Raw genomic sequence first — 17,390 nt, 5'->3', positions numbered from 1 at the left:
GAACTGAACTAGAACTGAACTAGAACTGAACTAGAACTGAACTAGAACTGAACTAGAACTGAACTAGAACTGAACTAGAACTGAACTAGAATTAAACTAGAACTGAATCAAAACTGAACTGGAACTGAACTAGAACTTAACTCAAACTGAACTAGAACTCAACTAGAACAATGTTATTTTTTTGTAGGACCAGTCTAATGTGTACACATTAATTTATATTACTTTTGTATGATTTTCTCAAGTGAAGTACAATCATAAAAAAACACAAATATTATTCAAAAAAAATTGTTTGTATAGTTTTCATTTCATGTAGAAAATTTCAATGGCTTGTGTTTGATTTCCCAAGAATTCAAATATTTTTTTTTATTAATTACAATTTACCCTAGACTAAAATGCTTTGACCTAAAAAAAACAATATTGAATTTGCTAAAGTTTTTGCTTTTATGCCAAGTTTAATATTTTTTCAATCGAGAAGTGGTTAACGAATAATTGTGTTTTTTTTACAGATTTCCTCTTTTGGTAAATTAAAAAATAAAAAAAAATATTTACTGAATTTTTAATACAAAAGAATTAATGTGAATTTTGTACAAAAAAAAAACAATAATTTAAAATCATTTAGATATGGAATACTTATTATTTATTAAGATTAATTATATATATATATAAAAAGTATGCAATAATGTTTATTGATTAAAGTTAATCCCCAAAAGTATGTTACTATTTTATTTACATATATTTTTCTCTGCTCTTTTTCATTGTAGATAGTAAAGGCGTTGTTGCGGAAACAATTTGGGAAACGGTAAGATTTTTTAAATAACTTTAATGTTAAGATAAGAAATTCCAATTTAATGCAATTATATAGATAATTTTTCAGAAAACATTTCATTTAAATCCTTTACCATTATGCCAGCATAATTTTTAACCGACATATAATTTGGTATATATTTCATGATTATAGAGTCTATATCCATAAGTGTATTATTCTTAGCCGCTAAATGGGCAATAGAATCACCACTTCCCAATACTTCATAATCTAAAATATTTAAATTATGTTCCGTCATAAATATCAGCATAATTTCGAATAATTCGTAATAACGATTAAGTACAGCTTCATGTAACACTGTATAGCCGTTATGATTGTAGGTTTTTAACATGTTTATCAAATCCTTCTTTACATTCTCCGAATATTGTAAATAGTTTTTAAATATCAATTGAATTTCCGAAATGCAAGCGTCACGTCGTTCAGTTAGAGCAATATGTAATGGCGTTCTTCCCCACATATTTTGCTGATTTATGTGACATCCCAGTCCAATAAGGGGACGTATACTTTTGCTATAATCCATTTTACAAGCCCAGTGTAAGAGATTTTCTTGATCTCTATTACGGAAATCGACAATTAGATTTTGCTGCTTCGTTTCATTAGCCTTTGTATAGAGATGTATTAGAGTGTCTCTATTTTCTAAAGCATCGTAAAATACGTAATCTGAAATGAAAATTATATTTAGAGATGTTAAACAGTTGTTATACCCTTCACCTTCGTGAGTTTGTCATTCCGTTTGTAATTTCTATAATTTTTCGGCCCTATAAAGTATATATATTTTGGATCCTTATAGATAGCGTAGTCGATTAAGCAATATCCGTCTGTCTGTATGTTTGTTAAAATCAGTTTTTAGAGGAACCCAGATATCGGCGAGATTCGAATCTTCAATAATTCTGTTAGACATGCTTTCGAGAAGATCGCTATTTATAATCAGCAAAATCGCTCAATAAATGACGAAAATATAAGCATAAATCCGAAACAATCTCTGAATATTTTATCAAAAATTTTGATTTCTTATTCATTCTCAAACAGAAATTGCAAAAAACAAAAACAAAATACATAATAATACGGTAAATTTTGTTACTGTACTCTTGTTTATAAAAACAATGCAGAGCGAGAGCACCAGAGCAAGAGTAGCAGAGCGAGAGCAGCACTAGTGTGTTGTTATTGGCTAGAGTCATGAAATTAAGTATGTGGAGCCTGGCTAAAGTTAGAAGCCATAAAAGGAAACTTTTTGCTACTTTTTTTTAAAAAAAGGTACGTTTTGAATTTTCTATAATATTGAACCTAGAAATATGAAATTAAAGCCGACTTTACACGATCACACAAGTAATATGATCTGTCAACATTTTGTGTAGAAGAGTACAATTGTTTGGAACGCAATATGTAATGAAACCATCACACATTGAGAGAGAATGCAGATGGAAAATTTGACAGTCTTCATTTTTTGAAATGATTCAAAAAAACCAGCAGGTCGCATTAGATCAGGGATGTATTTTTATGTAAACACATATAAAAAAAGTAAAACAGCTGTTTTCATCTCACTTTTTTATTCTTTTATACCAAATTTTACTTTTTCATTAGACTTGTACGTAAAGTGTGATCGTCTGAAGGCCCTTTAAGTGCGTAGAGTCTGAATTAGGTAAGAATCTATAACAGCAAACTTTTTGGTACTTTTTCCGTTTTTCAAAAGGTACTTTTTGAATATTCTATAATATTGAGCCTAGGAACAAAAAATTAAGTATATAGATTCGGAATTAGATGAGAACCCATAAAAATGGGAACTTTTTAGTACTTTTTCGTTTTTCAAAAGGTACTTTCTGAGTTTTTTTATAATAATGAACTTAGAAACATAAAATTAAGTATGAAGAGACTGGATGAGACGAGAACACATCAAAGGGTATTTTTGGTAATTTTTGCATTCTGCAAAAGTACTTTTTGAATTTTTTATAATATTAAACCTAGAAACATGAAATTAAGTATGTAGAGTCGGAATTAGGTGAGAACTGGAAAAAGTGTACTTTTTGGTACTTTTTTTTGTTTTTTTAAAAGGTACTTTTTGAATTTTATATAATATTGAACCTAGGAACATGAAATTGAGTATGTAGTGAACTTTTGGATAGTTTTCGTTTTTAAAAAGTTACTCTTTTGAATTTTCCATAATATTGAATGTAGAAACATGAAATAAAGCATGTTGAGCCCGTAGTAAGTTATGTAAAAGAAGGACTTTTTGGTACTGACTGTTTTTTAACACACCGTCGTGAAGGGTATATAAGATTCGACACAGCCGTATGAAGCACTATTACTTGTTAATATACTTACCCATATTTTTATAATAAATACCATCCTCTGCCTTACTGAAAATCAAATCAATTTGAGATTTAATTTTCTCACTGTTACTGCATACATTTTTCACTGGAACATGTACAGCTGATGGCAAATCTGCGCTATCATTTGATACATCACTACTTTTTTTCTTCTTACCGTTATATTCCACATTACATTGATCTTCATCTATTCGACGTTTATATGAGTTTTCATTTATGTAATAAAACTTGACACTATCACTTTTATAAGTGGTATCTCGAACCACAACACACATATAAACTTCAATTTCGACTTCTTTGTCTGAATGAGGTCCATCGTAGCTGGGTAAATTAAATGTAATGGCTGCTTTTTGAAATTTTTGTTCTTCATGTATTTGCACTTCTCGAAACCATTCGGTTTCATTGGTGTTTTTTTTGATTTTCTTGATTAAAACATTAAGGGGCAAATTTGATTCAAATCTGATTAAAATTGTTATTTCAGTACCTCCACGTATACTGCCTTTGATGTTGCATAATTTTTTGATTTTCAAATCATCACCATGATAAATGTTGCACGTATATATTGGATCCCTGTATAGAGAATAGGTGTTATTGTAAAAGTCTTTTTCGAAGATCGTAAAGCCCAGACAGACCTGTTGAAATAAATAAAAAAAAAATATTAAACAAAATTATAAAACAAAATATATTTCACTTGTTTTATAACATACATTTAATTTTCCACTATCTTGTATACTAGGATCGTCTTTTAATTTTCCACTATCTTGTACATTACGATCGTCTAGCTTCAACGGTCCTAATAGGCGTTTGAAATCAAATGGTAAACCCAATTCTGCAAATTCACTTTGTTTATTTTCTAACGATTTTTTATATTGTTTGTTTTGTAAACGTACTATAACATAATCTTTTAATTTCCAAAATCGCTCCGCAGTATTGTGTTCAGATGTTTCCATTTTTTCAAATATAAATCGATAATTAACAGCTGTTTTGCCCTTTATCATTAGAAGATGCGGCGAAAGTGGTTTATTATTGTCATTACAATGCAATGAACAAAGTACATAAAAATCACGTTGATTACCCCACTCATCTTTAGCACCATTTTCCGGTAAAAGAAGTTTAAGTTTTGGATAATCTTCGTTTTGACCGTTCAAAATACCGTGTGTTTTTCCCTGATTAATATCCCTTTCATAGCGAAAATGAAAATTTTGTTTCGGTTCAATTTCAACTTTTGCATTATTTTGTAAAAACTCATTATTTTCCATTATTATTATTATTATGAATGTTTTATTTTTAAATTCTCAATACTGACTAAGTTGTTATCGAAATATTACGCATTTATATACATAATACAGTTTCTCTCTTACTCGGTGCTGTTGTTGTACAATACAGCGGAAAATATCCCATTTTTATACCCTACACCACTATAGTGGGGGAGGGTATTTTACGTTTGTGCTGATGTTTGTAACATACAAAAATATTGGTCCAACACCCACCTTAAAGTATACCGATCGATTCAGAATCATTTTTTGAGCTTTGAGTTTTGTCCGTCCGTCTGGCTGGCTGTCCATGTAAACCTTGTGCGCAAGGTACAGGCCGCAATTTTCAAGATAATTTGCTGAAATTTGGACCAAGCATTGTTTTTTGGCACAGGCACGAAGTATATTGAAAGTGGTTGAAATCGGTCCATTATTTCACCTAGCCCCCATACAACCATACCCCCCGATTTGAACTTTTTATGTACGTCAAATATTCTATTATCTCTCTAAAAATTGGTACAAATAAGTTTTATATAAGTATAAATGACACTGCAGATTTTCGTAAGGATTGGCCCTTATTTGACCCTAGCCCCCATACAAACCCCCCTTCAAAAAATGTCTTAAACGTCTAAAATTGACTTGTAACCATTTGTATCGCAATGAAACTCAACAAAACTAACTGTTATTTAAAAATATATCCTTTTCCCAAATTTCCCGAGTATAGGCCCATATTTGACCTATATAAAGCCTCATTTAGAAATTTTGGTTTTTTTTATCAATAAATTGCTTAAATATTTTGGAATAATATTTAACATAAAAGTTTCTTTATAAAAAGTAAAAATTTTAAAAATAAACTCATAATGTGGGGTATTATATGGTCGGCCATGCCCGACTATACTTTCCTACTTGTTTTGTTTTTTGATATTTTGTTATCAAACATTATGTCAGTGTTACCAGAACTTAAAAAAAAGACACATAATATAAAATAAAATGGAATTCCATGTGTATCGCACACCAAGTTCGAATAGATGCTCCTCTACTTGGTGATTTGGCCGTCCGTCTACTGTGTTTTCCCTATGGGAAATATTCGAAGAATTTTCATGGCGGATCATTGTCATGCATTCGCTTATTCCAGCGGAAGAAGCGCTGGAATAAGCGCTTCCACTCTTATTTTCTCCTGATACTTTTCCCTCGAAGCTCGTGTTACCACTGACCGCTGTAATGCCTTTTAAGCTTCGTTCTTCACCCGAGTAGCGTTATGGCATTCTTGGTCATACCGTTGCTTTCCGGGGGGAAGTGTTTGGGGGGGGGAGTTATAAAAAAGTCTAAAATCAAATGTTGTCTCGATTTTGTAAAACTTGTGCATGAAAGAATATATAGTTGGAGACTAACATCTAAAAAAAAGATCTGTAAATCTGGAAGAATTTATGCAAACATGCCAACACTGATTGAGAGTATACTATTCATATAATTTTCTCTATTAGTCATACATTAGAGACAGGGTTGGCAAAATTGCTGCAATTGTATTTTGGTAGTATAATTCGATCTTTAAAAGTAGAAATTTTTAATAAAATATTGTAGAGAACGGTAAAGAATTCTTATTTATATTCTCTAATATTGTAAATAATCATGGAAAAGATTACAACCAAACAACTTTCATATAGAGAGTACTTATTAGGATCAGTTTTTTTCCGATAGCTTTTTTTATTCTCTAAATTTGTCTCGAGACTACTATAAACTACTATATTGTCTAGTTTATAGATGACTACACTAGTCTAGTGATTAGTAGGAGAATCATTCTATTGACTTAATTGTCCTTTTTATTGACCAGTCTAAAGACTAATCTATAGTAGGGTTCTATAGTTGAAACGAAAAGTAGACTTTTCGACTTTCGACTTTTTGCATTTTATGAAAAGTCGACTTTTCGACTTTTTGCATTTAGTTAAAAGTCGATTTTTCGACTTCTCGACTTTTTTCACACTTTTAATATTTTATAAATAGTCGACTTTTCGACTTTTTCCGACTTTTCGACTTTTCGACTATTTTCGACTTTTTCCGGCTTTTTTCGACTTTTTCCGGCTTTTTTCGACTTTTCCACTTTTTCCGACTATTTTCGACTTTTTCCGAAGCCAGAAGCGTAAATTTATAATGTTGCCATTTAACATTATATTATTATTATTATTATTATTATTATTATTATTATTACTATTATTATTTATTATTATTAATAAAAAAATTTTATTTATATTTTTTCTATTTGTTGCAATTTTATGAGTTTTTTCGACTTCTTTCTATTTTCGACTTTTTCCGACTTTTTTCGACTATTTTCGACTTTTTCCGAATATTTTCGACTTTTTCCGATTTTTTTCGACTTTTGCCGACTTTTTACGACTTTTCGACTTTTTTCCACTTTTCGACTTTTTTCGACTCTTTCCGACTTTTCGACTTTTCGACTTTTATTTACAAAGTCGACTTTTCGACTTTTTTCATAGACGATAGTTATCGACTTTTTTGGAACAAAATAGTCGACTTCGACTTTTCGACTTTTTTCGACAAAAAGTCGATTGTTCGATTATTCGAAAGTCGATTTATATAGCTTTTGAATACTTTTAACTAGACGTTTAAAGTATTTCTATTCTTTGAATTAATCTAAAAGACTAGTTTATAGACTATTCGATTAGATTTTCAATTCGAGCAGAGATACAAGCCGATGCCAAATGGTCGGAGGAGGCGGCTTATTATAAAAAATACGGACGGTTGCTAAATTGTTGGCTAAATTTAACTATTTCTTCAGAAATTGACCTTACAATGAAAAAATTCTGTATATAAGTTTTTTCTGCAGAAAATAGATATTTATAGTGGGTTCAATCTTTATCAGCGGCTACGTTTAAGTCGGCTTAGCTTTTGAGCCGTAAGAAGTCGGCGGCGGCGCGACATGAGCCGTCTCGGCTTGTATTTCTGCCACAGATAGACAGAGGATTAGTCTAATGACTAATCTATAGCTTTTGAATAGTTTTAACTAGACTTTTAAAGAATTTCTAAGGACTATTCTATTAATTAGCACTTCGGACTAATTTAAAAGTTTTTAGTCTAACGTATAGGCTATAGAATAGCCTATTGTCTTGTCAATGCTACATTGTACATTGACTAATGAAGAAGTCTTCTTTTTCTTTTGTTTTTATATCCTTCACCTTCGTGAGAAGGGTATATATAAGTTTGACATTCCGTTTGTAATTTCTATAATATAATTTCCCGACCCTATAAAGTCTATATATATATTCTGGATCCTTATAGATAGCGGAGTCGATTAAGCCATGTCCGTCTGTCTGTCTGTTGAAATCAGTTTTTAGACGTCCCCAGATATCGGCGAGATCCGAATCTTCAATAATTTAGTTAGACATGCTTTCGAGAAGATCGCTATTTAAAATCAGCAAAATCTGTCTATAAATAACTGAGATATGAGCAAAAATCCGAGACAACCTCTGAAAATTTCATCAAAAAAGCCACATTTTTTTCATGCTTTGTTAAAAAAGCAACAACAACACTGTGAATTGGAAAAAGATGTACATGTGCGTGTGGAGATGTATTTGGTTTTATTCAGCTGTGTATTTTTTGTATGTTTGGATGCTGTTCTGTTCTCACGAAGGTAAGCGGGTATAACAAGAACAAGGAGATAAAGCAGTAATATGTTGGTAATACAGCTCATATTTGTTTGAGGGTGGTAATACAGTTTGACGGTGGTATTACAGTACAACGGTTAATATTTCTTTCTGCTACAGTTTATAATTGTTTGTGTGTATGTTATGTGTGACACGTGTGCAGAGATACAAAATAAATTAAAACTGTTTTTAAAACATACTTGGTGAAGGGTATATAAGATTCGGCACAGCCGAATATAGAAATATTACTTGTTTATTGATATACGTTTGTCAAAAAAAAAAAAAAATATATATATAGATTTTATACAATGGGATTCAACAAAAGTACACTTTAAAATGCTGTTTTTTGTACAATTTAAAAATTTCATTTACCATCCCTGATTTGAGAGGTTCTTTTGTTTAACTCATATATTTTATGAGCTGTGTTGCCATTTTGGTTATTTTAAAATTGGTTATTATTTTTTGCATATAAATGCTGTTTGCTTTTATATATATTTTTTAATGTTAAATAAAAAAAAACTTATTACTGTATTATTATGTATATTTATTTGTAGGAAAAATATTTACCAACCAAATTTGATTATAATCGGCAACACTGTTTATGAGAGTATATATTAAAAGTTTTCATAATAAAAATACATTTACGTTTAAAAATCAGGGAATTACCTTTATTATACGAAAGAAATACAACCAAACAAACTCTTAGTATTTGTTTTATGTTTAACGATAAATATTATTCTGCAAATATCAAAAATTTGTTATTTGTATTTTAAGTGTATAGTAATCGATTATCTAAGAATCGATTAAACGACAGTTATCGTAGGTTGGTTTGTACAATTAATGATCACACACTAGACTAATTTCAACTTTTCTTTTTCCCCTGTTGATCAGTTTCAAATGACAGTTTGAAAGGATCGAGCTTTGAAGCGTTTTTTTACAAGATTTGGTGAATCTGACGTACGAACAAACATGTTAGTTTTTCTTTCTTTATTAAAAGTTTTTCTTTTAAATTGACAAAAAGCAATATTTAAACCCCATTCCACAAACCCTTATGAGAACTATTTTGTTAATTGCTTACTATTAGTTTTCATTGTCTAATACATCGTAATAATTTTTGTATTCACAAAAAAAGCAAACGTTTTATTTAGTTTGCTTTGGTTTGGGAACGAAAATTACGTCATTTTTTGCTATTTTAGTTTAAATTAAATTTATACTAAAAAAATAAAGAAAAACAAAACAAATTTTTTAATGAAATAATGCAATATACATACATACATTCATAGAAAACATGAAGTGTAAATACATGAATGAAAAAGAAACCAAAATTAAATTGTTTATGATACAAAAATAGATGTTGGCAAGAATAGTAAATATTTCCGATTTCTTTAAGGAGGTTAAAGTTGAAAAAAACTAGTCTAGTCTATAGTCTAGTCTATAGTCTAGTCTATAGTCTAGTCTATAGTCTAGTCTATAGTCTAGTCTATAGTCTAGTCTATAGTCTAGTCTATAGTCTAGTCTATAGTCTAGTCTATAGTCTAGTCTATAGTCTAGTCTATAGTCTAGTCTATAGTCTAGTCTATAGTCTAGTCTATAGTCTAGTCTATAGTCTAGTCTATAGTCTAGTCTATAGTCTAGTCTATAGTCTAGTCTATAGTCTAGTCTATAGTCTAGTCTATAGTCTAGTCTATAGTCTAGTCTATAGTCTAGTCTATAGTCTAGTCTATAGTCTAGTCTATAGTCTAGTCTATAGTCTAGTCTATAGTCTAGTCTATAGTCTAGTCTATAGTCTAGTCTATAGTCTAGTCTATAGTCTAGTCTATAGTCTAGTCTATAGTCTAGTCTATAGTCTAGTCTATAGTCTAGTCTATAGTCTAGTCTATAGTCTAGTCTATAGTCTAGTCTATAGTCTAGTCTATAGTCTAGTCTATAGTCTAGTCTATAGTCTAGTCTATAGTCTAGTCTATAGTCTAGTCTATATCTATCTATAGTCTAGTCTAGTCTATAGTAAGTCTAGTCTATAGTCTTAGTCTAGTCTATAGTCTAGTCTATAGTCTAGTCTAGTCTATAGTCTAGTCTATAGTCTAGTCTATAGTCTAGTCTATAGTCTAGTCTATAGTCTAGTCTATAGTCTAGTCTATAGTCTAGTCTATAGTCTAGTCTATAGTCTAGTCTATAGTCTAGTCTATAGTCTAGTCTATAGTCTCCTATAGTCTAGTCTATAGTCTAGTCTATAGTCTAGTCTATAGTCTAGTCTATAGTCTAGTCTATAGTCTAGTCTATAGTCTAGTCTATAGTCTAGTCTATAGTCTAGTCTATAGTCTAGTCTATAGTCTAGTCTATAGTCTAGTCTATAGTCTAGTCTATAGTCTAGTCTATAGTCTAGTCTGTAGTCTAGTCTATAGTCTAGTCTATAGTCTAGTCTATAGTCTAGTCTAGTCTATAGTCTAGTCTATAGTCTAGTCTATAGTCTAGTCTATAGTCTAGTCTATAGTGTAGTCTATAGTCTAGTCTATAGTCTAGTCTATAGTCTAGTCTATAGTCTAGTCTATAGGAAAGGAAAAGTATTCACATGATATTCTTCCATATTATTGCAATCTAAATTTTGTTTTAATTTATGTTTGACTGGTGGTAGCGGAGCACATTTTCAAAAAATGGACATTTAAAACAAAAAATGCCGTTATATATTTTAATTTCTTTAGCTAAAAGTATGGCAACATTACACCACTAGCTCAGTTCTAGTTCAGTTCTAGTTCAGTTCTAGTTCTGTTCTAGTTCAGTTCTAGTTCAGTTCTAGTTCAGTTCTAGTTCAGTTCTAGTTCATTTCTAGTTCAGTTCTAATTCAGTTCTAGTTTTTTTAATGCAGTGTGGTTTAGTTCTTGCTTAATTCCATGTTCGATTCCAAATATAAAAATTTAATATATATAATGAATCTTCCAACTTCTTAGGTATAATTAACAAAAATGTATATTTGTTAAAATATTCCTAATACAATTATTTTATATCAATGTCATGACATTAAAACTAACAAAATTTTCATGTTTATTACTTACTAAAAATACAAACGTTATTTCAACATTCCTAAGTTTTCATGTAATTGCGAGATAATCAAAAAGAAAAAAATATATATTTGTAAAATACAGTGTTTTATACACAATTTCTTTTATGGTGCCACATAATGTTGCCGCGTCGCAGCCATTAGATTCAGTGAATTAAAACTGAACAAAAAAAGTGAAAAGAATTCAAAATTTGTATATATTTCCATGTGACTGCTTGGCTGACTGGGTGTGTGGGTGGTTGCTTGTCTGACAAACCGATTGCAATTTTATGTTGATTTTTGTGTTGAGCCTGGTGTGCTAAATTGTTAGCAACAATTGAAATTGTCAACATTTTCCATTTAACGTTTTAACCTTTATTTTCATTCAGAAAACATTTTTTTTTTGATTTTGTGATGATGAAAGCAACACATAGTTATTGGAAGGATTAATAGAAATTAGAGAAAAAGTGTTGGTAAATGTGGAAGGACTTATGTATATAAAATTTAAATTATACCTTTTTGGTATTTAGAGACTACGATTTGCTAAATATGTTGTTAACATTTTACAAAATCGGGCAAGACGTTATAAAATTCTGGCGGATCAAAGTTCAACTTTATAAATATTATCCAATTTGAAATGAAAATGTGACAAACTAAATTTAATTTAAAAATATTACCTCCAAACATTTTAGCGAGCAGTTCTGATGCAACTTTATGCAACAAATACATTACCAAATTCTACTTAGATTAGACTTGGTCTTTTAAAACGTAGGCATCACTGTTATCTGCCTTTTGAATTAATGACTGACTGACGATGTATTCACAGTAGAGTACCTACCTATACAATGCAATGGCGGTGAATATCCGTGTAAAAAAACATGAAAGCCCCCATGAGTATTTGCAACAAATTGTGCAATATTTAAAGCAACAATGAAATGCACAACACGCCTAATTTACTACGTTTACGGTTTTTCTTTTGTGTGCGAAGAGAAGCGTACATGAGTAACACACATGAGTGTTTGTTATACCCTACACCACTATAGTGGGGAGGGTATTATACGTTTGTGCTGATGTTTGTAATATACAAAAATATTGGTCCAATACCCACCTTAAAGTATACCGATCGATTCAGAATCATTTTTTGAGTCGATTAAGACATGTCCGTCCGTCAGTCCGTCAGTCCGTCCGTCCGTCTGTCCGGCTGGCTGGCTGTCCATGTAAACATTGTGCGCAAGGTACAGGCCGCAATTTTCAAGATAATTTGATAATTTTTGAGTCGATTAAGACATGTCCGTCCGTCCGTCTGTTCGGCTGGCTGGCTGTCCATGTAAACATTGTGCGCAAGGTACAGGCCGCAATTTTCAAGATTATTTGATGAAATTTGGACCAAGCATGTTTTTTGGCACATGGACGAAGCCTATTGAAAATGGTTGAAATCGGTCCATTATTTCACCTAGCCCCCATACAACCGTACCTCCCGATTTGGAACACAAATAAGTTCTATATAAGTATAAATGACACTGGAGATTTTCGTAAGGATCGGCCCTTATTTGACCCTAGCCCCCATACAAACCCCCCTTCAAAAAATGTCTTAAACGTCTAAAATTGACTTGTAACCATTTGTATCGCAATGAAACTCAAAAAAACTAACTGTTATTTAAAAATATATCCTTTCCCAAATTTACCGATGATCGGCCCATATTTGACCTATATAAAGCCTCATTTAGAAATTTTAGTTTTTTTATCAATAAATTGTTTAAGTATTTTGGAATTATGGTAATATTCAACGTAAAAGTTTCTTTAAAAAAAATAAAAATTTTAAAAAAATATACTCATGGTGTAGGGTATTATATAGTCGGCCAGACTTTCCTACTTGTTTTTATTCTACAATGTGACAGATATGTTTGAGTATTCAATCTTAATTATTAAATATACATTTTAAAATCAAATAGGCATCAATTAATAATTCTTAAGCAAAAATATTGATATACGAACAATTTAGTGTCGTGACACGCCTACTGAATGTAATTACGTCCCCATTTATCAAACTGAAATCTAAATAATTATACTTCAGTGAAATAATACTCTAACATCACTGCATTTTATAAGTGTTTAAGTACTTTCCGACTGTTTAAGTTATAGAAATGGGATAGTCAACAAAAAAAGCTTTTTACATTTTTCTACTACTATTTTACACATTTCGTTTTTTAACTTTTTATTTTTTTACATTAATTTTTCTTTTTTCTTTTCTTAACACTTTCATTGTGTATTTTACTCGTAAATTGTTTTTTTTCAGTCAGTGATTTTCTTCAAGAAACTGTAATAGAAAAATTAAACGGGTTAAGGGTATATGAACAAAAATACAGTAATTTTTTTATGTTTTTGGCAACAGTCGTCCTTGAACTTCTTTGTACGTTTTCAATTATTTTGCTATTTAAATCACTAAAAGTATTTAATAATTAGTTAAAATGTACGTTGTAGTTATATAAAAAGATAATTAGAAATGATTGCATTTATAATTTATATTTAATTAGTAATTCTTATTTAGTTCAAGTTAAGTTCTACTTTAACTTCAGTTCTAGGTTAGTTTTAGTAGAGTTTTAATTCTGTTCTAGTTCAATTCTAGTTCAGTTCTAGTTCAGTTCTAGTTCAGTTCTAGTTCAGTTCTAGTTCAGTTCTAGTTCAGTTCTAGTTCAGTTCTAGTTCAGTTAATATTTTTTTTCAGTGTATGTAAATTAACATTTTTACTGAACCCTATCCCCTATATTAAGCTTTTTATCAACAAAACACCGATTTACTACATACATATACAAATTATTATACATATACAAAAATAAATAATCGTTAGAATGCAAAAATTTACAATTGTAAATATTTTCGCCTACAAAGTTTTTTTTTTAATTTGTTTATAATAATAATGAATTGTATTACATATATATCTGAAGGTTATAATAATTTTCTAGTCAACAGAAAAAAAATTGGTGTTGTTTCCCTGCTCCTGACGCTGTTGTGTTATTAGGTCGACAAATACTTTTCATAAAAATGGAATGTACATATTAGCTTGATTTGAAAACATGACAAGAAGATAAAAAAACATGCTGACAAAATCCTAGTGGGTGGTGTAAGGTTGAAAATAAAAAGAAATTATAATAATAATAGGTACATGCCAAGAAGTTTTAGTGTGTTTCTAACCAAATAAAAAATTCATGATCATTTTCAGACACGCACCACTAGACCATATAGATAAAATGCGTAGGTTTTTCTTTTGAAAACATAAAATAAGACCTCTTAACAATTTTTTCATATTTTTTACAAACCATTTGTATATTCGCCTTGATGTTAAACAAATTTAACAAGTGACATTCAATTTATACAAATTTTTCTATAAAAAAAACATACATAAGTATTTACTTGAATAATTTATAACATTTTTTGAAGAGAATTTTAATGGCAAAATAATAACAAAATTGAAAAAAGATGAAAAAAAATACAGTTCTTTCTTTTATTAAATATCATTGCTTATTAATCAAATATTTAAAAGTGTTTAAGGCTATTTTACCCTTTTTTAAAGGAAATTGTAGAGTGTTTACATTAGAGTTAATAATTTCAAGCTTTTTTTGTTATAAACGTTTAATGGAAAACAAAAATTGTTAAAAGTTAATTTCCGCATTTCTGCAAAAGAAAATAAGTGGCGAATCTTACATACTCTTCGGCAGGACAATTTTTGAGATATCTGGGGTATTCAAAAATTGTTTTTTAACATATTAGCAGACAGAAGGACAGAAATAGAATGCCATTGTTTAATCTTAGTTTGAGGGGATGTGGAATATTGTAAAAACTAGCGTCTGTCTGTTGAAAACAAGATGTAGGATTTAGCAAAAACTTTCATTACCATGTAAGGGATTGAAATGCTAATACTCACTTACAAAATAGCATTTTAAGTCATTATTTGTATATGGTGATGTCATTGGAGCAAGTACTTACCGAAAACGCTTATAAGTAATTAGAGGCAAGAGGCCTTATGAATTAGAAAGTAGAAGCTTAGTAATATTGGAAAAAGTTTTTGAAACCATAGTAAAATATTTTTTTGTTTTCAACCGATTTGAATGAAACTTAGAAAAATAATTAAACAAAGTCCCATATTCAAGATGACATCGAAAACAAAATCAAAATTAACCCTTGAACGTAAATATTTATTTAGAATTATATAAAATTTTGGTAATATATGAACAAACTATTCGATGCCATTTTGCGCGAAAATGAAAGGTAATAGATAACATATTCGGTAGCTTAAAATACATTAAAATTAGTTAAATTAGTTTCAAAAGTTTTCACACATCTTGATTGCTTTCTTCTCTATTATCTTTTAATTTATAAATATTTTTAATATTATAAAAACCGTTTAACTGACCTTGAATTTTAAATTTTTTTCAAAAAACAAATCCAACAATAAGACAAAAGTTTGAAATAAAAAACAAATATTAACCCCTTCCAACAAAAGCAACGAAAATCAAAAAACGAAGCAATGCCTTGAGCAAAATATTAATTTATTAAGAGCCCAGCCACTAATAACAGCAATAAACTAAAAAAAAAAATAATAAATAAAAAAAGAAAATCCTAAAAAACATAAAAAAGTTTGATATAATAAAAACATATTATGTTTTTCTTAATATTTTACCTTTTTCCAGAAAAAAGGAAAATTAAAAAAAAACACCAACCTAAACACTAAGAAGCAATAAAATTTATTCATAACATCAAAGAAATTTTAGGTAAATTTGAGAAGAAAAAAATGTCCAAGAGCATATGATTTATGTTGGATTTTTTTTGTTTTCTGATGCGATAATGAGAAATTATTAAAGTCTAGAAAAAGTACTTAATTTTTATTTACAAAATGTTTATTTAAATTTTTTTATTTATGGGCAAATTCGTGTCAAGTGACTCAACTTTTAAAATCGAGCTCTACTTTATTTAAATTTTTGCCATTTATTTAATCGTGAATTAAGGAACATGAGGCCCAGGTTCGTATTCAAATAGTTAGTTGTAAGTGAGAAACAAAATAAAATAAATACTTACATAACTGTTTATATGTACTTAAGTCATTTTAAAAGTACTTAAGAATAATATACAAAGTAATGTATGTAAGTATTATTACTTTTTAGGTCATTTCATCACTTCCACTTTGTGTTTAATTCAACACTTTAATTTTCGCTAAATGTAAAGGATCAAAATGTGCCTGGTAACTGTTTGAAATGGAAAATCAAAAATAGTTACATAACATTTATTTTATTTTTATATGTAATACTTTTTAATAGTAATTTTTTTATTATATTTCCGATCATTTTTGTCTCTCATGAATTTCAACAATATATTAAAACGGATTAAGTACCCAGGGAGAAATTTGTGTCAACTATATACAGTTGACAGTTGATGAGTACATCATACCTTATTTTTCTCCATACAATGCATATAAATATATATGCTATGTATGTATATGTATACATATGTCTTATAGACCATTATTTGATTTTTGTTCTCTGTAAATGTTATTTAATAAATATTATTACAAGATAAATTCAATAAATGCACATAAACACACATACAATGACAACATCATCACAATTCATCAATTAATATATTTTCATTTTATTTTTATGAGATGAATAGCATGTGTAAGTATTGATGATTGCTTAATGCGGCGCTTTAACCACAGGATACACATGTACCTTGACACGAACAATTCAATCATATTTTTCAATTACAGTGTGTATATTATTAAGGGTATAAATAATGTTGGTGTTATCAACACACCAGAGCCAATATTTTAAAATTTTCTAGTTCATTAATTAGTTAGTGCGCACTTTGGACAATGTCTCGAGTGGAAACCGTACGCACTACCTCCGCTCTACCAGTCTGGAATACTAACCACTAATCTATCGGACTCGAAAACTTTCTTTCGAAATAATCCAAAAAATTTCTAAAATCGGTCAAATTATATGAAATGTTTTTCTATCGAAATTACAAAAATCTTAATTTGTATCTAATGTTTTACTTTTGAACTAGTATATGTAAGAAACATGCAAAAAACTTTAACACGGTAATGACATTCAATACTCGACTACAAATAACTACTTAAATAAGTAAGTACCAAAACTTTGTAATAGAATACAAACCTGTGCCTCTTATTTGTTAGTTTGCAATCGTACTTATAACACCACAACTATAGAACAACGACAAGCTTTCGTATCTGCCACTATAAAAGTAATGCAGATAATATGTGGTTGTCATTGAAGAGTAAGT

General features: G+C 29.5%; 2 protein-coding genes across 8 annotated transcripts in view; one reads left to right on the top strand and one right to left on the bottom strand.

Annotated features, from left to right (window-relative positions):
* Positions 1 to 614: 614 nt before the first annotated feature.
* On the bottom strand, positions 615 to 4,464 carry LOC111681089. The gene is made up of 3 exons (XM_023442809.2): positions 3,855 to 4,464; positions 3,143 to 3,779; positions 615 to 1,483 (listed from the first exon to the last, which is right to left on the bottom strand). The coding sequence occupies exons 1-3, from the start codon at positions 4,404 to 4,406 to the stop codon at positions 855 to 857; spliced, it is 1,818 nt and encodes a 605-aa protein (XP_023298577.2). The 5' UTR covers positions 4,407 to 4,464; the 3' UTR covers positions 615 to 854.
* Positions 751 to 17,390, top strand: part of LOC111681082 (piezo-type mechanosensitive ion channel component) — a 63,656-nt gene continuing 47,016 nt past the window's right edge. For all 7 annotated transcript variants that reach the window (XM_023442801.2, XM_023442800.2, XM_046945295.1 and 4 more), the window contains exon 1: positions 751 to 799. The gene's annotated coding sequence lies outside the window, so the exon portion shown is untranslated. The remainder of the gene's footprint in view (positions 800 to 17,390) is intronic.

Source organism: Lucilia cuprina, chromosome 2 (assembly GCF_022045245.1).
Source record: "Lucilia cuprina isolate Lc7/37 chromosome 2, ASM2204524v1, whole genome shotgun sequence".
NCBI classification, from domain to species: domain Eukaryota; kingdom Metazoa; phylum Arthropoda; class Insecta; order Diptera; family Calliphoridae; genus Lucilia; species Lucilia cuprina.
This window is presented reverse-complemented; position numbering and strand designations above follow the sequence as displayed.